Genomic DNA, 25,423 nt, shown 5'->3' with positions numbered 1-25,423 from the left:
GCACTTAACAACCAGAAATATAGTCAACTAGACTCATAGAAAGAGAGGGGCTGAGTGCTGGCAGCCAGGAGGCAGGCTTGAAGAATGCGCCCTTTGGTTGTTTAAATTACTACATATTCCTGAGTGTTTCTGTTTCCCTCTGACCCCGCCCTCCCAAAAGAAAAAACCAGAAGCCAAGAGGAGATTGCAATCATTGCAAAGAAACAGTGTAAAGCTGATGTTCTCCCATGTAAACTATCACTCAGTTTACAGTTTAAAAAAAAGAAAAAGAAATATAGTCAACAGGAGGCAAAGTTATGTAAAGTTTTTAGCCCTAACCAAACACCTTGAGGGACTGCATCTCTGGCCTTGGGGATGGAGAGAGGACACTGTGGTTGATTGGTGCAGCAATCCACAAGGCCAATGCTCCACATCCTACCTTAGTGAGGAGCAACTTGAGTCGGAAAAGCTTGTGAGCAGCTGTCTAAAGTGCAATTGTCCTCTCCCCATCCCCATCAGGGCGAAAAAAAGAGAGAACATTTAAAAAAAAAAAAAAAAAAAGCACCATAAATGTATGCGTATATACCATAAATTTACCACAATTTTAAACTGAGCGAGAGACAAAGACCATTTAGATCAAAGCTCCAGACCCCAATCCACAGCGCAAGCAGAGGGGCCCGGGAACTGGCATGTGGAGCACCCGCCTCGTTGCTGTGGGTCTCCAGTTGTTTTTCAAAATCGGGCTAATGAGGGGCCTCCCCCCTCAACACGCTCACACGCTCAAGTCCATACACCCCGAGGTTCCAGCCTCCCAGCACTTTTGCCATCTGAGATCCAGTCCCCTTCACAACCCCAGAGCCTACCAGGCACTACCAGGGTCCACAAGTGATACTTCGTTGCAATTCATTATTTACATTTTGCCCTTTTTCCTTGTATCCTTCCTAATTTCACTCAGCGCTTTTTTTTTTCTTTCTTTTTTTACTGCAAACATAACGTGGTCAGGCTTGAACAGACCCACTTAATGCCTTTGGGCACTGGGGAGAAACAATTAACTAATTAAAACTTAATTGACTGCGGACATGGACCCAAAATAAGGTAGGCACAAGTTGCAACAGGAACAGTTAAAACCAAGCTCTTTTGAAAACCTGATATGAAAGTGATGAAGCTGATGATCTTGTCTGTTACCCTTCACTCAATTCACAATAAAAAGTTAAAATAAAGAAATCAAACCAAGCTCTTAGGGGTGGGAACCCACAGGGGCAGAAGTCAGCACTTTAGTGGGAAAGATGGCGTTAGGGGTTGAATGCGGTCCCCCAGAGCGATCAGTTGAGTCCTAAACCCTATGTGTGCCTGGAATACAGTCTGGTGGGGGGACTTGTGGCTCTTCAGAAAGATTGTCAGCTGAGTCATTTCCAGTGGTATTTCACAAAAGATTGCAGACACGGGGTCATGCACACAGGGGAGACGCCCCGTGATGACGCAGGCAGATGCATCTGTAAGCTGTAAAGGGACCCCAAGAATTGTGGCAACCACCAGAAAGTAAGAGAAAATGAGAGAGGGAGAATATGGTAGTTAGAGCAGCAGCCGTGGATCTGTGAGACTGTATGTATATGGAGTCCTCGTGTGGCACTGCGCGTTAATACGCTGGGCTGCAAAGTCCTTTGAACGTCAAGGTCAGTGGTTCAAGCCCACCAGCCGTTCCTCAGAAACCCTATACTGGGTTGCTATGGGTAGGAACCAGCTTCATGGCACTTAACAACAACAGCAACATATGTATGCATGTGCATGTGTGTCAGCAACATATGTGTTTGTACATGCATGTCTGCTATATGTGCATGTGAATGACATGTGCTTCTGGGTGTGGGAACACAGCAGTTGTGTGTGTGTGTGTGTGTGTGTGTGTGTGCCTATGCACATGCATCTGCTGTATGTGCATATGAATGATGTACATGTGCTTCTGGGTGTGCAGACACAGCAGTTATGTGTGTGTGTGTGTGACTGTGCACACGCGTCCGCTGTATGTGCATGCAAGTGATGTAGGTATGCTTCTGGGTGTGGGAGCACACTCACGTGCCCGATGGCAAGTCCCTCTGAAAGCATGCAGCCCTCAGTGACAACCATCACATAAGAGGAGGAAGGTTTAAGAGCAGAAACTAGCAAGTCTTTGCCAACAGCCAGAGCCTGCGCCCGTGGCACTCCTTGGCAACTTGTTTTAATAAGTGGTTGGGTGCAGAGTGGACGCTGGAAGCATCTCGCCAGGGAGTGAAAATGAAGCCAGCAATGGTCTCAACCTGAGTCATCAGCCTTAAGTGGCCACAAGCTCAGCATGCAGCAAGTTAAGGAACAAATGTTGGTTCCAACTCACAGCGACCCTGTTGTGCACAACAGACCAAACACTGCCCCAGTCCTGCTCCATCCTCACAACCACTGTGGTATTTAAGGCATTGTTTTGCAGCCACTGTGTGTCAATCCCTCTGGTTTGGGGGTCTTCCTCTTTTTCAGGGACCCTCTACTTTACCCAGCTCCAGGCGCTGGTCCCTCCTGACAACAGGTCCAAAGTGCATGAAAGGAAATCTCACAATCCTGGCTTCCAAGGAGCATTCTGGCTGTACTTCTTACAACACAGATTTGTTTGTTCTTCAAGCAGTCCATACCAAAACCAAAGCCAGCAACCTGGAGTCGGTTCTGACTCAGTGACCCTGTACAGTACTGCCGAGCCTCTAAATCCTTATGGGAGTAGAACATCTCATCTTTCTCCCGAGGAGCAGCTGGTGGGTTTGAACTGACAACCCTGTGGTTAGCAATCCAGTGCTTATCCCAGAGCACCACCGGGCTCCACTTAACCCACTGTGTCACTGGTGCAGTGTATCATTGTTCTGGCAATCCACGGTAACCTCAAGCAGAACCCGGCAGCCGATGAGCACAGAAGAGGGTCAGATTGGTATCCCAAGGGTACTGTATCCCCTTCTATGCCCGGACGAACACTGGGAAACGCGATGGTCAATGCAGAGTCAAAACTGGGGGACAATATCTTGTCAAGACCATGACACAGGGCAGGACAAGGGGACTGGAGAAGGCCAGTGTGCCATGTGGCCACAGGTCCACTCATCCTGAGCTGATACAGTCAGTAAGAGTAGCCCAGCCTTGGAGCCCATGGAGGACACGGGCCAGGTGGACCCCACACAGCTCAGCATCACAAACCCTCCAGCAATTGCAGAGGTGGCCCTGTCTACAGACCCGCTGTACAGATGGGGGATCAAGGCTCCAAGAGGCAAAGTGACCAGCGCTGTCCAGTACCCACTGTCAGCCCCCTCTGTACCGAGCTCTAGAAACCCCAGGCGAGTGTCCTCTCTGAACTGCACAAAGGGTCCAGGGCAGACAGGGCAGTGCTAGCCGGATGTGTGGGAGGTGCTGTGCTGAGAGGGCCCGGTGGGGTGGGCCGCGTGCCCTGACCTCTCCACACATTCCTCAGCCAGTCCCCACTGCCAGCGCCCCGCGGGCCAACCCGACCCACAGCCTCAGCTCCTATCCCCAGCCAGGCCCAGTTCAAGGAGGGGACTTTCCTCGGCTGCCACGGACTGGTGGTTTCAAACCATGTTCTTAGGCTCTTCAGAACCCGTTCTTTATGCAAAATGTCAGGCAAAATGCCACATCAAAACCAGATCAAAGTGGAGCCTGTTCTAATCCAATGGGGCTGTCTGTCCTCTGCCTCCTCCCTCCCTGCTCCTCCTCCCTGGCCCTCCTCTTTCTCCTCCCTCCCTGCCCCTCCTCCCAGCCCCCTCAAATCCACTGGGCGGGGTCACCTGCAAGGACACAGCAGGACTGAAAGCCCTCTCTAGGTTTAGCCTCTTCCCACCCACACCTGGGGGTCTCCCCACGGTCCTCTCAACCACCTTCAGTGGCGGAATTCCGCAAGGGTGCCCATGCTGTACAAACCTGCCTCACCCGGCAGCTGATGGGAAGTGGGGGGGGAGGGGGGAACACCTAGGGAGGTCAGCCATGTGCTCAGACCCATGAATTTCTGAGCTTTTAATGGGCGACAGTGGATCTGCCCTGTCCATGTTGAGAGGCAGAGCTGACCACTTCCGAAGCTTTCTGAGCCCAGCAAAATGCGTTCATGAATAATAGATGGACGGGTCAAGTCTGTTTATTCCACCGTGTGTGCCTCTCTTTAAGTTGAATGAGACAAACAGCCATGCTGACTTTCCTCTTTAATTGTAATTCTGCCCCAATGAGGCCAGCCTTCCTGGATCTGGGCTAGGTGGCCAGGTAGCTGGCACCAGAACACATGTACCTACACACAAGGTATGGGACTCGGCCCAGGGAAGAACTTAAGGTCAGTGCTGGCCCAGCAGCTGGGCTTCCTGTTCCTGTACGACTGTGGTGACCATGTTAATATTACTGTGCCCTCCACACCAAACCACGTGGGGATATTATCTGAGCTGTTAGCCACAAGGTCAGTAGTTCAAACCCACTAACCGTTCCTCAGATAAAAAATTACAGTCTCAGAAACTACGGGCAGTTCCATACTGTCCAACAAGGTCGCTGTGAGCAGAATCAACTCAATGGCAGTAGGTTTGATTGTGTTTCATCTTTACGGAATTGTCAGGCTTTTCTTCCGCCTCCCTCTGAACTTCTCAACCAAATTTCAAACGGGGGAAACCAAGCTTCCCACCACGCTAGGAGGGCGTTTCCACTCTCCTCCCTACTCTGGGCCCTTCGCAGGTGGACAAAGGGCCCAGAAGCAGGACAGAAAGGGATTGGAGAGCAAATCTATGCAGCCCAGGGGGGCTAGGGGCCAAATGGTTTCAGTAACAAGCCCAGGAGACTGTACCTCAAGCTGGCCTGTGAGGCAGCCACCCCAGGCAGCATCCCGAAACCCAATATCTTTAATGTGACCCTACGGAAAAATACCAGGGACATCAGCCAAAATAGAAAGATTTCCGGAACCAGCGTTCTAGGTCCTTCCGTTCCTGCCAGAGCGAGCCTGCTAAGTGAGTTACCAGGAAGAGATTACTAAGAAAGACGACAAGCCTCAGAAGTCTGCAGTCTGTTTGCTCTGATTCCTTATGAAACACCGCCACCAATTAGACTGTTGTCCTCATTTATCCCTGGACAAGTGGAGGCTCAGTGAGACCCCGGGCTCACAGTGTCCATTAAAGCCAGGGTCGACCTGGCCTAGAGCCCCTGCTCCCTCCTCCTGTCCCCATATTGCCTCCATCCAGGATTTGGAGGATCTGAGGAGGAACAGAGTCGGTCAGCCTAGAGGGGGCATCCCTCCAGAAAGGGGTCTGGCTGTGCCCTGGGCTCCTGCAGTCCTCAAGAGTTCCCTGGGGTCCACCTACCTACTGTCCAGGTTGAGAGGTCCTTTGAGAGTCTCCCTAACTGCCCTGGGCCCAGTCCCACAGAGAACCAGAAACTACAGGGAACCCAGAACCACTGAGAGCCCGGAACCTCAGATAACACAGAACCATATAAAAGTTGAAACCAGAGAACCCAGAACCACTGAGAATTTGGACACCTCAGAGAACTTGGAACCACTGAGAACCTGGACACCTCAGTAGATCCAGAGCCTCAAAGAACCTGGAAACAGAGAGAACCCAGAACCACAGAGAGAACCTGGAACCACAGGGAACCCAGCCAACATGGGAGCACCCTCATAATGCTCCTCGTGAGTTAAGGGGACAGTCACCAGATCACCCTGTGCACTGGAACACCAGCTCCCACTGCCCTCCTGGCATGTGGGAAAGAAAACTCGGCCAGCATGCGGAGCTGTCGAGACTGTCTTGGTTGAGACCCCCTTGTCGAGAACCCCCTCCCTCCATGGTGCTTATCCCCCAGAAGAGGGATAGAGGCTGGTCTCCTCTAATGAGTCCTTTAGCACACCGAGTTTTCTTTGTCATTTTCTGACATGTGCATGTTCCGTCTCACAATAAAATCCTGGGAGACTCCAGCATCAAGGGCAGAAGGGGCCAAAGCCAGCCAGCCTCAAGGAATGGTCCAAGTCTGAGACGTTTGCTTGTGAACTGGGTGAAGGCTGACAGAACAGATGAGATTTCCATTCAACAGGTCACACACATTGTACCTCAGCCATTGACTGCAGCCCCCACAATAGGACATTGTGAACTAGCCTCTGAACTTTGTCCTTGGGCAACGCTGCCCTTTTGGTCTCCACCAGCTGCCGAGTCCCTGATGTCATTATTCACCTTGTAGACCTGCGCACTGTTTGACTGAAAACTGAGCCACAAGAGTGTGTCCAATTCCAGACCTGAAGGTGACCCAGGGCCATATTCTCAGAAGTTCCACAAGTCTCTATCCAACCAGTAGGCCTGGGCTTCTCACCTCTTTTGCCCACCATTAATTCATCAGGTGTGGCGCTGCGGGTTAATGCACTGGACTTGCAAAGCTGGTGGTTCAAGCTCACCAGTGGCTCCTCAAAAACCCTACATAGGGTCGCTATGAGTTGGAACCGACTAACAACAATCTGGTGTCTCCTCCTAGGGTAACAAACATGTGAGTCCTTTTTTTCCACTTTACCTCCAGCGTGATGGTGGTGGTGGTGGTTGTGAGCCATTGAGTCTGTTCCAACTCACAACAACCCTATATAGGGTTCCCAAGACAGTAAATGTGTATGGCAGCAGAGAGCCTGGTCTTTCTCTCGCGGAGTGACTGGCAGATTCAAACAGTTAGCAGCCCAGCTCATGATCGGCTACGCTACCACATTGTTGTAACATGCTGTTGGGTCCAATCTGACTCATAGCAACGCTGTACAGGTGTTCTGAGGAGTGTCTGGTGGGTTTGAACCTCCGACTTTGGGGTTAGCAATCCTGTGCTGATCCTATGACCACACCAGAACTCCTTCCAAGCATAATGCACACTCAGTACATTAAATGCTTAACACAGTGGGTAGGGAGCCAGCTGGTTGAACGGGTGGGTGGAGGGAGAGGGGTAGACTGGATAGAATGATGGATAAGTGGGTGGGTGGATGGATGGATGGGTGGATGGATGGATGGATGGATGGATGGATGGATGGATGGATGGATACATAAAGGGATGGATGGATGGATGGATGGATGGACGGGTGGGGGGGTGGATGGATGAGTGGACAAGTAGATGGATGAGTGGATGGATGGACGGATGGAAGGACGAACGGATGGGTGGGTGAATGAGTGGACAAGCAGATGGATGAGTGGGTGGATGGATGGATAGGTGGATGGATGGATGGATGGGTAGCTGGGTGGATGGATGGATGGACGGACAGAATGCCAGATGGGTGCCTGGAAGACAGGCAGAAGGATGAGAAAACAGATGCCTTTGCTCATCCCAAGAAATGGCTCCAACATCATGAGAACTTGGAAAGTTGATGGATGGCTATTAAAAAAATGAACAAGAAACTCTCGAAGTCTAGCCAGGGCATGCTCGAGTAATGGGGGGAAAAAACCCTGAAAGTCTTATATGTCAAGTCCGCCCAAGACTAAGTGGTGGGGGTGTACGTGCCATTGAGTCCGTCCTAACTCACAGTGTCCTGTGTAGGATCCCGAGGAGCAGCGGTCAGCTACTTAGTCCCTATTCATCTTCTAGTCACCAAATCCCAACTGTAAGTAGAGAGATCATTTTGAAGACTAAGGTGCACCCGACCCAAACTAAGGTATTTTCTTTTTTTTTTTTAAAGTTTTTATTGTGAATAGTTTACATGGAAGAACATCAGCTTTACATTCATCCTATCATATTTCATTTCATTGCAATAATTACAATCCCCTCCATGCATCATCCTTCAACACCAAGCTAAGGCATTTTCAATCACCTCATATGCGTGGGAAATTTGGAAGACAGTAGAAAGAATTGATGCATTTGAATTATGGTGTTGGAGAAGAAGATTGAAAGTACCATGGACTGTCAGGAGAACAAACTAATCTGTGTTGGAAGACGTTTGACCAGAATGCTCCTGAGATGAAGGATGATGTGACTTCGTCTCTCATACTTCAGACATGTTATCAGGTGGGATCGATCCCTGGAGAAGGACATTATATGCTAGGTAAAGTGGAGAGTCACAGACTCTTTGCAGACCCCTCTGAGGTCATTCCAGACTCTTTGATACTAACCTTCCTCCTAGACTAAGTTGCAAACACGACACTGGCTCCTGACAGGTGCTGGCTGACATCAGCTGGCCTTGGCCCTGGAGGGTTATCCTTCAGCCCACCCCCCACCCAGGAGACGGCAAGTCACTTCTGACTCCAGAGCTTCATGTTGGGGAGAGGAGATGACACATGCCTCCTCCTAAGACTCTCAGCATCCACCCTCGGGACAGGAGGGGCCCGGAGAGGAAAAAGAGTCTCTCACAAAGACCTCCCTTCCGGGCCCCTCCTCAGAAACAGCCCCCTAGTGAGAAAACCTGTACCCAACACTGATTCCACGGGCAGCACAAGGCCGGACTTCTACTCTCAGAAGGTCCTTCCCTGCCTTGTCCACTGCAGGGTGGGACCAAACACCCTCCAGGGATGGGGCAATCCTCAGTCTCAGATACCCAGGCACAGTGAAGCCAGAAAGGACCAGGGCTCTGTGTGCGGTTTGTTTTTCCAGGGGAAGTATGAACCAGAGGAGCCAGGAGAGCTGAGCAAAGCAAAACCGTCCAGCTCAAACAAAGGCGTCCACGTGGGAAGAGAGAGCCGAGCGCCCAAGCCTCAGCTGGCCTTGCTTCAAACTCCACTTGGAAGTGCTAAGCCACAGATTCACCACCAAAGAGAAAGACACAGGGAAGGGGGAGGGGAGAACCAGGAACCGTCACCCGATCCAAGAGAAGGAATGGGCAGAGGGAAAGAAGGGTTCGACATTGAAAATCCCGACTGCTGGACTCCAGCGCCCAGGTACTCAGCAAACACTCTCCCCCACAGCCACCCAGGTAACGATGGCTCTCCATTAAATAATGGAGAGAAAACTGAGGTGGGGGCAGCGAGCGCACATTCCTGGAGGAGGAACAACTCAGAAGAGGAGGCCCGCGCGACTCCACAAATGACATCAGGGTCACGAACAGGACACGCAGAAGCCTGAATGCTGGTCTCTGCATATTCCCAACAAAAACAAATGAATAAAAAATAAACAAGCCAGAGGCAGCCTCAATCTCTTGGTGAAAGTCAAGTTGGTTTCAAATAAGTCTGGAGAGGAAGGGTCCAGAACAACAAAGTGGTGGTCACTTCATGAAGGGCTATAAAGTGCCAGGCACCCACCATGCAGCAGGTTCCTCTGATCCGTCACTCCAGCCCACCAGCCACGGAGACCAAGGGGCATTTGCCCCAAGTCTCCCAGCCAGTAGGGAAGCAAGCCAGCTGACCTTCGTCAGGGTCCCACACACCCCGAAAGCTGCAGGGGAGGAAAGCACAGAACTGTCCTCACCCTGAGTCCCTTGTCTGAAACTCCGCTTCTCAACAGTGCTGAGGTGGGACCTGAGACCCCACAGTTCAGCTCAAAGGAATGGATGGGTACCTCACTTGTAGCCCTGCTCCAAATCCAAGGCCCCAAAAGCATGACAGCTGCCCATGGTGGGACAGCACGAGTGGGCTGAGCCCAGCACACAGCAGCCCTGAGCGACTTGTCACCAGGAGCCGGAGCCGGAGCCGGTGACAAGACTCCCATTGCAAACCAAGTGGCTCCACTGGGCGGGTCAGCAGCGCACGTCTCTTACATCACTGCATTCGGCTGCAGCAGACGAAAGCAAAATGAAATTATAGACTGACAGTCTGAACGCTAACTGCTGTCCAAGAACTGGGGTTAGCCACGGTTTTCCTGCCTTTTCCTCTCTGCAATTACTTTAAATACCAGTGTGTGGGAGTGTGTGTGTGTGTATACGTGTGGTCGTGTGACTGTGTATCTGTGAATACGTGTCCGTGTGTGTGTGTTGTGTGTGACAGTGAGATATCAGTGTGTACATGAATGTGTGCCAATATGTATATATTTATATGAGTGTGTCAGTGTGCGTCAGTGTATGCAGGGTTATACGAGTGAGTGTAAGTGGATGTGGATGTGTCTGCATGTGTGGATTTCTGAGTGTGTATGTGTGAGTGCATATATGTGTGAGTATGTGTGGTTACATGTGGGGGTGTGTGCAAGAGTACTGGTATGTGCGTGTATATGTATGTGAGTGGGGGTTATGCGTGTGTACGTGTATGTATGTGGGTGAGTGTACGTTTGTGTGAATATGTGCGTGTGTGAGCATGTTTATGTGTGAGTGAGCATATGACTGTGTATGTGTGTGTGAGTGTGTGTGGTTACGTGTGTGCCTGCACAGATATGTGAGTGTGTATGTGTGTGTGCGTGTATGTGTATGTCTGGTGTGCATGTGTGTGCACATGACTGTGATTACATTGTGTAAGTGCCAGCATGTGCATGTATGAGTGCATGTATGTGTGTGTGTGAGTGTGTGTATGTATGTGAGTGTATGAATGTTCATATGTGAGTATGTGTATGTGTGTGCATGTGTGAGTATACGTTTGAGTGCATGTGATTGTGTGTGTTGTGTGTGTTTATGTGTGTGCGAGCGTGGGTGTATTATGTGTGCGTGCGCAGTGTGTGAATGTGTGTATGTGTGGATTTGCATGAGGGTGCATAACAGTGTGTGTGAGTGTGCGTATGTGTGTATGTGTGCATTTGAATGAGTGTGCATAACTGTGCGTGTGTGTGCGTGTATATGTGTCGGTGTGGTGGGTGTGCCAAGTGTATGCGTGTATATATGTATGTGTGCATTTGAATGAGTGTGCATAAATGTGCGTGCGTGTGCGTGTATATGTGTCAGTGTGGTGGGTGTGCTGAGTGTATGCGTGTGTATATGTGTGCATGTGTGGATTTGAATGAGTGTGCATAACTGTGCATGTGTGTGAGTGTGTGCATGCGCTCGGGTGAATGCGTATGCTCTGAAGGCGCTTTCTCCAGAATCGGGCTGCAAGAGGCAGATTCACTTCTGTTGTCTAAAGGAGAAAAAACTGAAGAAAGTTTCCGATTCAGTTTAAAACAAACCTGTGGGCATCAGGATGTCCATTCATAGGAATGGACACCCCAGGTCCATCACTGAAGGAAGAACAAATCCTCTAAGACCTAGGCTCCTGAGAGGCCCTGAGGGAGTCTGGACAAAGGGAGGTCTTGTGAGCCCAGGTGGCTGATAGGAAGCTCCTTGCTGGCAATTCTGATTGGATACTTTGTAGCACTTCGTATAGGGTTCCTCTCTCAGCATCTGTTAACTCTGACTAGGAGACCCCTCCTGCACATCCTTAATCATGTTTCCCTACGATGTGTCTTCAAGCCCCCATCTCCTGATAACCATCCTCATATCAGCAGAGTCACAAATACCTTCTGATGTGGACTCCCATCAGCTGGTGGACTCTCAGTCTCATCAGCAGGAAGCCTGTGCCGAGCCCTGGATGCCAGGGCCAAACCACACAGACCCCTGAAAGGGGACTCGGGAACACCAGTACAAAGCCTGTTCCACATTGCACAGACTCAGCCCCAACCCGCCGAAGAACCTGCCACCACCCTGAGCCCTGGCCTCTCTGTGGCACATGACGCCCACCACTGTCCCAGACTCAGCAGGAAGCCTCCCCAGCCCCTCCGAACCTGCCCAGGTTCCCAGGTTGCCTTTCTGAGAATCTGTGGAGGCTTACCTCTGGGCCCTCAGGGGATCAGGTAGACACCCCCCATTTGGTGCGACACCTGCTTGTTCCAGGTATAAGCAAGATGGCCTCCCCTCAGAGGCCACCATCTCCACCAACTCTGAGCAGGTGGGGCAGCATTGCCCCATTACAGATGAAGAGACAGAGATTCAGGGGAAATCAAGTCTCAGGGTCCCCGGGGACAAAGGCAGGGCCAGCTCGGTCCCAGCTCGATGCATCCCCCTCCTCCGGGTCCACAACACAAGTGGACACGCCTTAGACTCATCATCAGGAAAGACCAATCACTTAAAAAGGACACCATGGCGGGTCAAGGAGAGGGGTGTGTGGAAACGAGGACCCTTGGCCATAAGACCGATGGACACAAACCCACAAGATGGGCTCAAACACCTCAGCAATCATGGGTACTTTTGTTCTGTTGGGTATAAAGTCAGCAGGAGCCAGAGGTGACTGGGCAGTAACCTCAACCCCACTGCACAAATCTGGCTCCACACCCTCCTGTCTGTAATACAACCCGGCCTGCACCTGTCAGACAAGGACGGAAAACTCCACTCGGCCAGGGAGGTGCCGGCCTGCTCTGCTCACCTGGTCCGCCTGCTGCTGAACCGCTGTGCAGACACCACACCGCAGTGACACACAAGAGAAGGCCACTCACCTTCCCAAAGTCACGGACGTCGAAGAGGTCAAAGGGGTCGAACAGCTCACTGTTTCTTAGTCCAAGTTTATCATGGCAGACTTTAAGGAAGGTGCGGATGTTCTTCAAGCACAGAAACTGGAGAAAAGAAGGGCGAAACGGTTAAAACTTAAACTCCACCCAAGCCCACTGCCCCCCAAGTCTGACTCATAGAGGCCTACAGGACAGGGTAGAAACAACTGCCCCATCGGGTTCCCAAGACTGTCATCCTGCAGAAGCGACTTGTCTTTCTCCTGCAGAACAGCTCATGGATTTGAACCACTGACCTAGCTTCTATTTGTAGCCCCACACTTAGCCCGATGCACCACCAGGGCTCCTCGGCTAAAACGTTGTCAGTAATAACAAATACAGCACCAAACTTCTATACCGGGACCCACGAGCACGCTCCCATTCTACAGATCAGGAAATCCGCTCAGCAAACTGAAGACACAGCCCAGTCCCCAGGCTGGGCGAGGCGCGACGGAGTGGACCAGGCAGCCAGCTCCACAGCCTGAGTTTCTATCCACAGCAGGTTTGCTGGTTTCCCCACCACAAAGCAGCAAAACTCAGTGAGGCCTCAGAATGAGGAGAAGTCTCCATGTCCTCTGCCCTTGTTGGTGCAGGTAACATTCTTGGCACGGCACACATGGCCATCCATGGCTAGCTGTCCACATCCTTCCCAGAAGCACCAGCACCTCAACCCTAAAAGCCATGGCTGGGACCAAGCACATGGCCTTTGGGTCAGAGAGGATACCATACCTGTCCAATGGCACAGACCACCCAACAATTGCATGTTACACAGCCAAGACTACCCCATCAAATACCCGCAGTGGACCACATCAGTGACACCATGGGGAGGGGGGTAGCTGAAAAGAACCAAGGTCAGAAGCCCCAAACCAGTGTTTGATTCATCTACTTCCTGTGTGATTCTACCAGGTATGCCCCAGCTCCACTGGGCTCGGTGATGCAGCCAGGGGACGTGGGGAAAGGACGACAAGATGGCCCTCGGCCCAGCCCTCACGCGGAAACAGCTGAGAAAGAAACATGATAAAGAAGTAGGATAGAGTTAAACTGACAAGAGAGACTTGAAAGAGTAGATGGAAAACTTGGAGAGCAATGATTTGCTGTTTATGGGAGGACAGCTCAGAAAAGGGCTGAGCATGGCCACACAACTCCAGGTATGCAACCATGTCACTGAAGTGCACATGCAGGAACAACGGTCAGATTGCTGCGCTTTGCTGTGCGCGTTCTCAACAACAAAGTAAACAGAGTTTAAGGGAGAAGAATAAAGAAAGAAAGGGAGGGAGAATGGGAAGAAAGAAAGACACAGAGAGAGAAAGGAAGGAAAGGAGGGAAGAGAGAAGGAAAGAAAGAAACAAACATCTGGGAGTGGCAGGGAGACCAGAGTGCAGGTCTTAGAGTTAGCTGCCTCTGAGTAAGGTTCAAATCCTGTCTGCCAGCTCTACTATTCAGGTCCACGCCTGAGGCCCCATTTCCTAACCTAGCCTGCACCCTGTTAGTTAATTACACAAACTGATGTCAGCGCAGCGCTCCAGCCAGTGTTGGCACTGAGGAGCAGCTGACATACATGGGCGTCTACACACACTTAGTCTACACATGTCATCCATGCACACAATCTGCTCACACACCATCTACATGGCTGAGGTTACATGTAGATAGTCTACACACCCATCGTCTGCAAGTACATGGAGTCCACACAGAGTCTGCACAACATGTCATCTACATGCATGTCATCTAGACACATTATCCATATTCACACAGCCTACATGCACATGTAGTCCAGTCTACACATGGAGTCTACACAGGTATAGCACATGTGTGATCTATACCGCATCTACATGACTGTCATTTGCATGCAGGTAGTCTATACACATGTGGTACAGATTCACAGTCTACTTGTATATGTAGTCTACACGCGTAATCTAAATGCTTATAGTCTACACTTACATAGCCTGCACATACATGTAGTTTACACACACATCATCTACACACAGTCTGTACACACGTCGTCTATGCACACATGCCACACACACACCTGGAGAATACCCCAAGATTTCAGCTGTGTCTTCATCAATACCCGTCACTCAGGGCCCGATTGCTGGGTTTCTAGAGCTTGCCCCTGCCCCCCAGAAACCTAGATGGAGCAACAGATCCAGAGGACAGTCAGACCAGAACCAGAACCCAAGAGCAGGGTCAGCACAAACCATGCTGCAGGCAGGACACCTGACACCTGACACGCCAAACTGGACGTGACCTCGATGTGCCCACCTGTAGCCCACAGAGCCCCCACCTCTTAGACAGGATGGTCACTGGTCACAAATGAAACAACTCCTTTCAAGTGCTCGGGCCTGTTACTGATTTATATGAGTTATAAAGTAGGAGGCGATGGTCACATATTTAGTGCTGAAGTCCTCGATTTGGCTGAAGGGGGCTCCCATGTTCCCACTGTTCTCTGAACATCCCTTACTTTAAGGCACGCAATGTTCCAGGTTCATGTTATACTTTTCCTCCCTAGTCCAGGAATCTGCTATTTCTCCGAGAAGCCCTCCTTCCTTCCATATCACTGCATGGTTGCATGGTGTGTAGACGCCAAGCCCTGGTGCTGGGTACATTCGTTGGCGATGACCAGCCATTGTTTCTAGGCCCTTCGAGCTGATGAAGGATAGACACGTGTGGTCACCATCATTGTTACATCTTTTACAGCTCGGTGACCACCCAGGGCAGAACTGCTCCAGCTGTTTTCTAGATTGCCGTCATTGTGGAAACAGCTCCCGATCTTTTCTCCTGCTGAGTGGGTTTAAACCACCGACATTGCAGAGGGCAGCTGAGTGCTTCACTGTTTCAGCACGGTTCCTTATTCCTTAGATCTGGGTCTGTAACTGTCTCTCAGTCCCCTCAAATCCCAGCTTCCTTCACTCTCATCTCTCCCCTATCCAGATATTCAGTTTCTTTCCCAGCCAGTGAGAAACACAGGCTCCCCACCACCCTCAATAATTCTGGTTCTTTGTTCAATTCCAGTATATACCAAAAGTAGTCTCAGAATTACTATCCCAGCTCTGGTAGCGTAGTGGTTACGAATCAGGCTGCAAACCTTAAGGTCAGCGGTTCGAAACTACCAGCTGCTCCGCGGGAGAAAGATGAGGCTTTCTACTCCCGTAAAGATTTACCCCCTCGGAAACCCTGTACAGGGTCGCTATGGGTCGGAACCAACTCGACGGCACTTAACAACAACAACTCCTGAGAACAAACAAAACACAGAAATAGAACGCAATCTTGGTGTACAATCCTTGTTAACTTTTGTCTGAGGGTATATAATCAAAATAGTGTATCCAAAGCTACACGAATTCATTTTCCATCCCCCTTCAGTGTGATGATGTGATTCATTTGAATACAGCTGGTTTATTTGTTTCCATTCATACAGGCAGGCCTCGGATTACAAACGAGCTTGTTCTGAAATCTCTTTAAGCTGGATTTGTATGTAAATTGGAATCGTTAGGAACGGTTCAGATCTAAGGTCAGTCAATCAAATGTTTGCCTTGGTATACATAGCACACAGCGTGTTTCTCTCCATCAAAAACATCAAAGAAACGTCGTCAACATAATAATACAGTAATCACAATGTTTTGAAGTACGTCACAAAAGCAGCAATGTTCTTAAGAACCGCTGTAGCTACCTGGAATTTTTAAATATAATAGGCTTTGCAGGGGCTGGTTCCTACTACAAGTTGTACGTAAATTGGACATTTGTGACCTCTTTGAAGAGTGACCGGTGTTCCATGTTAGCATTTCCCCCACCCTCGCTGAATTTAAAGAGACCTGGGAGCCTCTAAGATAATCATTGGACCGCAGCTGCTCCTAGGAAGACAGATGAGGCTTTCTGCTCCCACACAGACTTACAGTCGCAGAAACCCTCACTGGGGTGGCTATGGACTCAGAATCGACTTCATGGCAGTGGGTTTGGTAGATTTGGGGTTTTTTCGGTTTTTTTGCTGAATTTCCTTTCTGAGTCTGTTTTTTCCATGTAAAACATTTACAGCTCCCCAAATGCATGCCCCCCTGCCCTCCCCTCCCACCCTGGGCATCAACCTCATTTGGTCTCGTTCATCCTTCTATGCTTCTGTTGGCAAAACTAAGCAGTTACCAGTACAAGGGGGCTTCAAAAAGTTAGAGGAAAACATCTAGCATCTTTCCATTTCATTTCTCCATGAACTTTCTGAAGCCTCCTTTGCATATGTTCTCATTCCCTCATTTCTTAACACGCACCCCACAGCGTATCTGCCCTGGGTTCTTCTCAATCACCAGGCGTTGTGGAAGTCATTCCCAACCGGCTCCCGGGGACCACCCTCATCCTCCTTCACAGCTGAGCAGTCCCCTTGCGTCTCCTGTCAGATCCAGGACCAACACCAACATGTGCTCCCTCCTCAGCCTGCGGGTCTCTGGGTTCCAGTCAGACCATTTGTACCAAAAGCAGTTTGTGGCCACTCTGATCCGTGGCCACTCGCTTCCTCCCAGGCTCCTGATCAGACACCCAGATGCCCTGAGGGCCTTCCTTCTATCAGACAGGTTGTGGGGTACAAGATGCCATCAAGTACCCCTGTGTCTCTGAGCTCATCCGATGTTCCTCCACAGTGCCCGCTACAGGGCCAACGAGCCCAGAGTGAAGGGCATGGCACTGGGGGTCAGGAACACAAGAGCTCACGCTGGACCCTCCGTGGGGCCCAGAGACACAGTGGCACTTCCAAGATGCATGGTCCCACAGCCCACTTGTGTCTACGCGAAGGGTTCAGGCCCCAACCACGTCAGGAGCCCTGGGCTCTGCCCGCCCCACCCCCGCAGGGCCGGGCACACTCACCCAGCCCAGTTCAGCTATTCTCGCTCCTCCTCAGTGTCCCATTTTAGAGTTAATGACAGGCCCTAACCATAATGACAGTGGGCAAAGCCTCTTCCAGCTCGGGGCAGGCACACCCACCTGGGGCTGAACCGACCCACACAGAAAACTGAGCGAGAGGAAGGACCAGGCCAAGCCTGAGACAGCAAGGCCAGGCCTCTGGAAGATGCCACTGCTGCCCAGCACCATCCGCAGAACACTTAGTGTGGAGCCTGGGGCTGTGTACACCTCCATTCCTCACCTTCGGTTTCCATTCATCTTTTCTACAAGGAAACTGAAGCCAGAGAGTCAGGGAGGACTTAAGACCCATTTAAAAGCAGCCGGGCCTGGGTTTGAACCCACCACCCCTGCACAATGGCAAAAGCCCCATGAGAGGATCAGACTGATCTCTAGGGACCCATGAGTGTCCCCAAAATGATACGGTGGCATCCGAAGCCCCATTCCTGAATGTGGCCTGGTCTGGGATGATATTGGTTACGATGACGTCACAGTGGAGTAGGTGGGTCCTGACCTCTCCGAGTGCCACCCTATAAGTGGCTTCAAAGGACACATGCTATTCTGGGACTGGCCTTGTCAGCCCTCTACTACGGGCCGTCTCCACCCTGCAGGTGAAAGCTACTTCTCAGGGGCAAGTCTAAACAGGTCCCCGAGGATCTGCCATCAAACTTGGCTCCCAGGCCAAGGGCAGCCGGCCCCGCGTTAGCTGAGAGCACACCCCAGAGGCATGGGTACCCCACCTCCTGGTCACCAGACCTGAGACTGCACCTTCCAGTGTCCCCCACAGTCCTCTGCCCATGGAGGTGGATGCGGAGCCACTGTGTCCGGAAAGGTCAGCCTCCCTCTCGTGCGCCTCAGACATAATCAGACTGGAATTGGATTAGTGTGGGGCAGGCTTCCAGAGTTGCCAACTCCCCCCTCAGCTCCCTCCATCCTCAGCGCCCCAGACGAGGGTGGGGTAAGAGGACACAGACCCAAGAGCACAGCCCTACACTGGAATGACCAGCAAGTCCCCGAGTGCTCAGGCAGGGCGGTGTCATGGGCAGATGGTGCTTCCTGGGGTCTGTGTTGAGACCCACACACGAAATCAGGTTACACAACACTGGCCTGAAGCCAGACTAGGGAGGCGCTCCCACCTCACCTGGCTGTCCTCCCAGGGGGCAAGAGAAAGGACACCCTTGGAGCCTTGCCTCCTTGTCTGCTCCCCGCCCTGCCGAGGGGTTGTGTCTGCAGCTCCCAGGAGAAGCTTCACTGAGGGTAGGGTCACATGGAAAGGTGAGATGGGCTCCCCAGATCCCCATCACCCCATGCATAGCTCTCTCTGGCTGGTGTTCCCTGAAGGCTCATTTGCCATCTCCCCCAGACTCCTACCCTGGAGTGGGGGTAGGAAGCACACCCCACCACACAGACAGATGAATGGATACAGAAAATGTGGTCCATCCACACAAATGGTCTATTACTCAGCCGTGAAGAGAAAGAAAGTCCTCAAATATACTTCAGTGTAGGACACCAACAGCATCATTCCAAGTGGGAGGAGTCAGATACAAAGGATACATACGAAAAGACGCCACCATACACGAAATACCAGAAAGTAAATCCCGAGATGGATGGTAAATCTCAACTGCGCGTTGCAGAACTGGGGGTGGGGGACAAGAATTAAGACATGCCTGTTAACTGGTATGCAGTCCTGGTGTGGCGCTGTGGGTTAATGCATCAGACTGCAAAGCCATTTGAACTGCAAGGTTGGCGGTTCAAGCGCACCAGCTGCTCCTCAGAAACCTTATACAGCTAACAGCTTCCTTGGTTGTTAGGGGCCGTCGAGTTGGTTCCGATGTATCACAATCTTAGACACAACAGAACGAAACACTGCCCAGTCTTGGGCCATCCTCCCAACTGTCCTTCCGCTTGGCCTATTGCTGCTGTCACTGTTTCAATCCATCTCATTGGGGGTCTTCCTCTTTCACCAACCATCTAGTTGACCAAGCATGATGTCCTTCTCCAGGCACAGGTCCCTGCTGATGTCATGTCCTTTGGTGATCCTGGTGTGGCACTGTGGGTTAATAATACACTGGACTGCAAAGTTGGTTTGACCTGCAAGGTTGGCGGTTCAAGCGCACCAGCCATTCCTCGGAAACCCTATACAAGGTCACTATGGGTTGGTGACCAACTCGACAGCACTTAACAACAACAAGACTGTGGTGATAGCTGTGTGTGACGGTACCACATACCACCAGTGAACCGCTACAGTTAAATGGTTTAAATACAACATCACAAATTTTTTTTAATTCTCTGGATCTTTCCAAGAGAGACAAGGATCCCTCTACCCAAATTTCATGTTCTGCAACAAAGACTCTGTAGTACAGTGAATCACTTGGCATGGTCCTTCAGACCATGGTCTAGGAGCCCTGGTGGCACAGTGGGTTAAGTGTGGGGCCGCTAACCAAAAGCTCAACAGTTCAAACCCACCAGCCGCTTCGTGGGAGAAATATGAGGCAGTCTACTGCTGTAAAGATTTACAGTCTCAGAAACGTAATGGGACAGCTGTTCTGTGCCCTGTTACAGGATCACTATGAATCCAAATCAACCAAACAGCAGAGGAGGAGCCATGGTCTTGCACCGTCAAATCGGATCTGACCCATAGAGGCCCTGTATAGCGCTTCCTAGGAGCAGCTGGTGAGCTTCAACCGCAGACTATGTGGTTCAAACCGACTCTGCAGTCTGGCGCATTAACCCACAGCATCCACACCAGGTCTTGCAACTCCCATCAAATAATTGTGTAGGACTATGCAGATGAGGGGAGTCCTGGCCTGGCATGCAAATGAGGTGCTTGTGGCACGCCAAGGGGATTGGATAGTTTGCTAATAATGCAAATAAGGTGCAGACAGCATTTTTATGAGGCTGGGGGCCAGGCAAATAAGGTGTATGGAGCCCTACAAAGGGATTGGTCAGCTTGTTACCCTGCTAGACTTAAAAGAGCCATCCTAGAGGCAAGGGGGAGCCACTACTGCCAAGAAGAAACAGGAGTAGAGCATGTCCTTTGGACCCGAGGTCCCTGAACTACAAACCTCCTAGACCCAGGAGATGAACTGTAGCATGGAAGGCAGCGAGGGACAGCAAGAAGCAGCGGCAGAGAAATGGCAACAGCAGAGGCAGCAGAACCAGGAGCCCAGCAGGAGACAGCACAGTGGGCTTCCTGTCCCTGGACAGGGAGAGCTGAGCTCCTCTGGGCACTTGCTGGTAGACCTGAAGAGCCTTTGTAAACTTTCTCAAGCAAGGCAGAGGATGAGAAGTATTCCACCTGATCCAGATCCTGAGTTGTTTCTGATCCTGAATTGTAACCTGTTACTTCCCTCATAAATAACCCAGAATCCCAAGCACTACATGTGGTTTCTGTGCAAAGAATCATCAAACCCAGCCCAGATGTAGAATGCTGTGGACGAGACAGCTGGTATCAGAATTGGGATCGAGGTTAGAGAGAGGAAGCCAGTCTAACCTCCGCCTCATAGAAATCTGTGGAGTGAGGAGCTCCGACACCTCCACATGCCGTCCGTCCTCAATGGTTCCACAAACATCCGCCACTCGGTGACAGACACCCGGTAGCATTATTGCTGAGCTGAACGGTGACAGATGCCAGCGGTGGCTCTGCCCTGGCACGGAGCGGCATTATCCCCCGGGGCACGACACTGAGTCCCCAATCAGATGCTCTGACTGACAGCTGAGGATGTCTTTGATCAATAAAAAATGGAGAAATGAATTAAGTCCTTGTTTTATTTATGCTCATTTAAAATGGCTCTGTTCCTATTTCATAGACACAGCTTGCTGGAAAGGATCTTTCAAATAGAGAGGGGAGCATGGGGTTCATCAACAGAAGGTCTTGGGGTGACACACTGGCCAAACGCTCCATGAGACAGCAGCTGAGCCTGGCTTACTCCCCAATACCTTGGAGAGTGGCCAGCTAGAAAACGCAGCAGCGAGTGGATGAGGACACCTCCTCCTCTGACAGTCTCAGGTGGCCCCCCTTGAGTGTCCGGCTTTCCCAAAGGCACTGACTTACGAGGCCTCAGGGGCCGGCTCAGGGAGGGCAGCTACCTGGGTGGCACACACAAGCAGGTGGAACTGGAGGTCTGGTCATGATCCCTGAACCCCACATACCTCGATCTGTCTGTTGGAGGCCCCCTCAGCTCCAGAGGGCCAGGCTCATCCATCATTTGGTTCACAATGGGGAAACTTGAGGCTCTTGGGGTGTAGAACCTGGCAGGAACTTCTGCCCCCACAGCCTGAGCTTTGGGGGCCTTCACTGGGTGACCCTCAACAGCCTCATTCTAAGTGGAATAAGCCAGGCACCAAAGGACAAATACAATACGATTCCATTTGTAGGGCACATCCAGGACACCGGTCTCCGGCCCTAAGCCCATGGAAGGATGCCGGAGCCGGTCCAGTTCATCCACCACTCCAGGCTGAGGCTGGCAGCTCGGTGGGAGCTCTTTGAGGAGTGTCAGGGATGCTATTATGTCTGGGAAATTTAACAGGAGTACTCCCTGCTCTGGGCGTGTTTGCCGGCTGCAAATGCTTCAGCGGGTGAGCAGGAGGGAGGTATGCGGGAGGAGCTCCCCTCTTTGTGTGGGCCACCTCACGCAGCTCTTCCTGCTGTGGGCAGAGACACAGGCATGAAGATGGGCTTTCCTTTGTCCACCCGGGCCTCCCCAAGGTCAGCCTCTCCCTAGATGGGGCAGGAGGCCAGGCAGAGTGAAGACAGAGTCAGACCCTGCCCGCCTATTGCTGCTGGGGGGACCTGACCCCCAAAGTGTGCAGTGCAACCCTACCTTCCAGCTTCGTCCCCCAGAGCAACAGAAAGGGGGTCCTCCATCAATTTCTATCTCATCCATCTGTAAAGGAGCATGGTGGCACCACAGGATGAGCTCTGGGCTGTCACAATCATAAGGTGAGTGGTTCGAGCCCACGGGCCAATCAAAGATTGACAATCTCAGAAAACCTATACAGGGTCACTGTGAGTCAAAACCGAGTTGACAACACTTACCAATAGCATTCAGCTCCATTGTGGCCTCGCCAGGGACCTTGAGCAGGTCATGGAAACACTCAGAATCTCGGTCTCCTCATCTGTAAACTGGGAATCTTTGTAATGACTCAGCATGTGAAGCGCTTAACCCCCTCTCCCGAGCACACCGGAGCACTTGTAACTATGGTGTGTGGTTTCAATCAAATGAATCTTAGAAGAAGCGGACCTGGATGCTCTTTAGAAGCGAGGACTGTGAGACGTGGTCTTGCTTACTTTGGAGTAACCATCGTTAGTAAAATAGAGGGTCAGCATGAATGAGGGAGACGCAGTTGCCGCTCAAACACACCAGCCATCCCCTAGATACATAAGAACGGATGCCATTTCATTGTTATACAAGCAGACCTCAAAATATTGTGGGTTTGGCTCCAGACCAGCACAATCAAGCAAAGATCACAATAAAGCAAGTCACACGAACACTCTGACTTCCTGGTACATATCAAAGTTATGCCTGTTCCATTGGTTGTCTGTAAGTGGTGACTTGCATGTTGTATGATGCTGAGAGTCACGCCAGCAATATATCCAATACCCAAACCATAGTATTTTCAGTCACCTCAGGTAGCGTAGTGGTTACGAATCGGGCTGCAAACCTTAGGGTCAGCGGTTCGAAACTACCAGCCGCTCCGCGGGAGAAAGATGAGGCTTTCTACTCCCGTAAAGATTTACACCCTCGGAAACCCTGTACAGGGTCGCTATGGGTCGGACCCGACTCGATGGCACTTAACAACAACAACATATAGTGGACAATGAATAAGAACAATCGTACAAGAATCAATGCATGTGAGTTATGATGTTGGAGAAGAGCACTGAAAATACCAGAACAAACAAACGTGTCTTTCAAGAAGTAGTCAGAGTGCTTGCTTCTTAGAAGTGAGGACGGTGGGAGCTCGTATCACGTGCTTTGGACGTGTTGTCAGGAAGGGCCAGTTCTTGGAGAAGGAGATCGTGCTTGAAAACGTGGAGGGTCATCAAAAAGAGGAAGCCCCTCAGTGAGTTGGATGAACACAGTAGCTGCAGTAATGGGCTCAAACATCATGACAATGTGAGCACAGCGCAGCTCCCAGGCCGCGTTTTGTTCTGCTGTGCACAGGGTCGGAAGCAACTCAATGGCACCACGCCACAACCCATCTTTACAAAAGCAGACCGCCACACTGTTCTTCAGGGGAGTAGCCGGTAGGTTCGAACTGCTGAGCTTCTGGTTATCAGCCAAGTTCTTTAAACCACTTTGTCACCAGAACTCCTTAGTGCATATTCATCAGACATTTAACAGCCACCTACTGTATGGGGTCCTGGGGTGCTAACCGTAAGGTCAGTGGTTCAAACCCACCAGCCGCTTCTCAGAAACTATACCAGGTCACTATGAATCAGAATGAAAGCACACAACAACACTGTGTCCCAGGTCCGGTCCTGAAGGTCAAAAGACCCGACAAAGACTCCTCCAATCCCACAGCTGCTACAAGGAAAGAGGGTAATGCCTTCTCAGTACCTGGATAGAGATGTGTCCCAGAAACCCTCCACTGATGGCCGGCGTGAGCCGAGGGATAAAGACAGCTACATTATCAGCACTTCAAGGTCAGGACCAAACCAGCGGCTTTCCACAAAGCTCACGTGTCACGGTAAATCGTTTTCCTAGTGTTTCTCCAAACAGCCATGTTCTCGGAAGGCTTATGACTCCCCAGGACTCACACAGACTAGCTACTGCTGGGACCCCGCTCCTGATCCTGCGGCAGGGGGTCAGGTCACTGACAATGGCTTCGTCTTGGCCACTTCAGGGCCCCATCTCCTTCCATCCTGAGAGCAGCCTCTGAGGTCAGCAGCAGCTCCCTTTCAACCATGCCGTGTGGGCAATCCAATTCCAGACAGGCCCCAGAGCACCCCCTTCATGATATGTTGGGCATTAGTCTTCAAGCCTGCTAACATCTCTTCCGGCAGGGAAACGGCAGCTGAGGTGCCAAACAGTGTCCAGAGCAGGAGGCCAAACCTTCCCCGCCAGCACACACACATGCACACAAAGAGATGACCCCCTCATGGGCTAACACACAGGGACATGCAACTGTGTGGGCTCTCACACAAACACACACACACACACACAGAGGATGATGCCTGCCCTCCGGCTGTGGGTTCACATACACACACACACACACACACAGAGAGGACGATGCCCAACCCCCCCAGCTGTGGGTTCACATACACACACACAGGGTAATGCCCCCCTGCCGCCAAAGGCTCACACACACACACAGGGAGATGGGCAGAGTTTGCCAGTCCACCTACATACAAGGGGCCTCACAAAGCAAGGCCGCTAAAGGGACCAGTGTGCTAAGTGGTCCCTCAGCCATGACTCCCATGTGTGACAGTCACACATGACACGTGACGTCCACAAGGGACCGTCACCACCACTGCCAAGGGCCATAACACGAGTCCAACATGCCACCAACGCTGCAGAAGAGTCTGGCAGCCCCTCGGGAGGCCGCACAGGAAGTTAGCAGGGAGTGAGCTTCACCAGCAAGGGAGGAACAAGTCGGAAAGCGGGCGGGGGGGGGGGGGGGGTGTTACACAACACAAAGAACGTCATGCACGTCACTGACTTGAACACGCAGAAACTGTTTTGTCGGAGTATGTTCTCAACAACACAAACATAGTTTTCTAAATCAACACCTCCTCCTGCCTAGGGGGTGACCCGTTGTCAGCCCAGAGCATCTGGAAGGGGGGGTGGGTAAAGTTTATGTCTGCTTCCTGTCTCCAACCACTCCTGGAATTTCTGGGAGGTAGTGTAGGACCCAAGAGAACAGGTACCAGGAACTGACCAGCTCTCCACACCCCTGCTGACCTCTGCCTGTCAGCGCTAAGCTGAGAGTCTGTCTCTCCCACTCACAGTACAGCAATCAGCGGTCAGCAGATGGAGGTGAGGGCACCACCAAGCAGTCAGCAAGGCCCAAACCATGAGCGTGTTCACGCAATGCAGCCCGGCCATACCAATGTGTGTGGGTGTGAGTGTGCCCACGGAGGGGCGTCTCTGCCCATGTGATTGTGTGTGTGTGGTTGAGCCCACCAAGGGGCGTCTCTGCCCATGCGATTGTGTGTGTGTGTCTGAGCCCACCGAGGGGCGTCTCTGCCCATGTGATTGTGTGTGTGTGT

General features: G+C 51.4%; 1 protein-coding gene across 1 annotated transcript in view; it reads right to left on the bottom strand.

The window, feature by feature from the left end:
* VAV2 (vav 2 guanine nucleotide exchange factor) overlaps positions 1 to 25,423 on the bottom strand; it is a 164,275-nt gene that overhangs the window by 109,832 nt on the left and 29,020 nt on the right. Inside the window, exon 2 of the mRNA XM_006863824.1 lies at positions 12,289 to 12,405. Within this exon, the coding sequence (XP_006863886.1) occupies positions 12,289 to 12,405 (117 nt within the window). The remainder of the gene's footprint in view (positions 1 to 12,288; positions 12,406 to 25,423) is intronic.

This window comes from Chrysochloris asiatica, unplaced genomic scaffold, assembly GCF_000296735.1.
Source record: "Chrysochloris asiatica unplaced genomic scaffold, ChrAsi1.0 scaffold00056, whole genome shotgun sequence".
In the NCBI taxonomy this organism is placed as follows: Eukaryota; Metazoa; Chordata; class Mammalia; order Afrosoricida; family Chrysochloridae; genus Chrysochloris; species Chrysochloris asiatica.
Note: the sequence above shows the minus strand (reverse complement) of the source record. Positions and strands in the feature narration are given on the sequence as shown.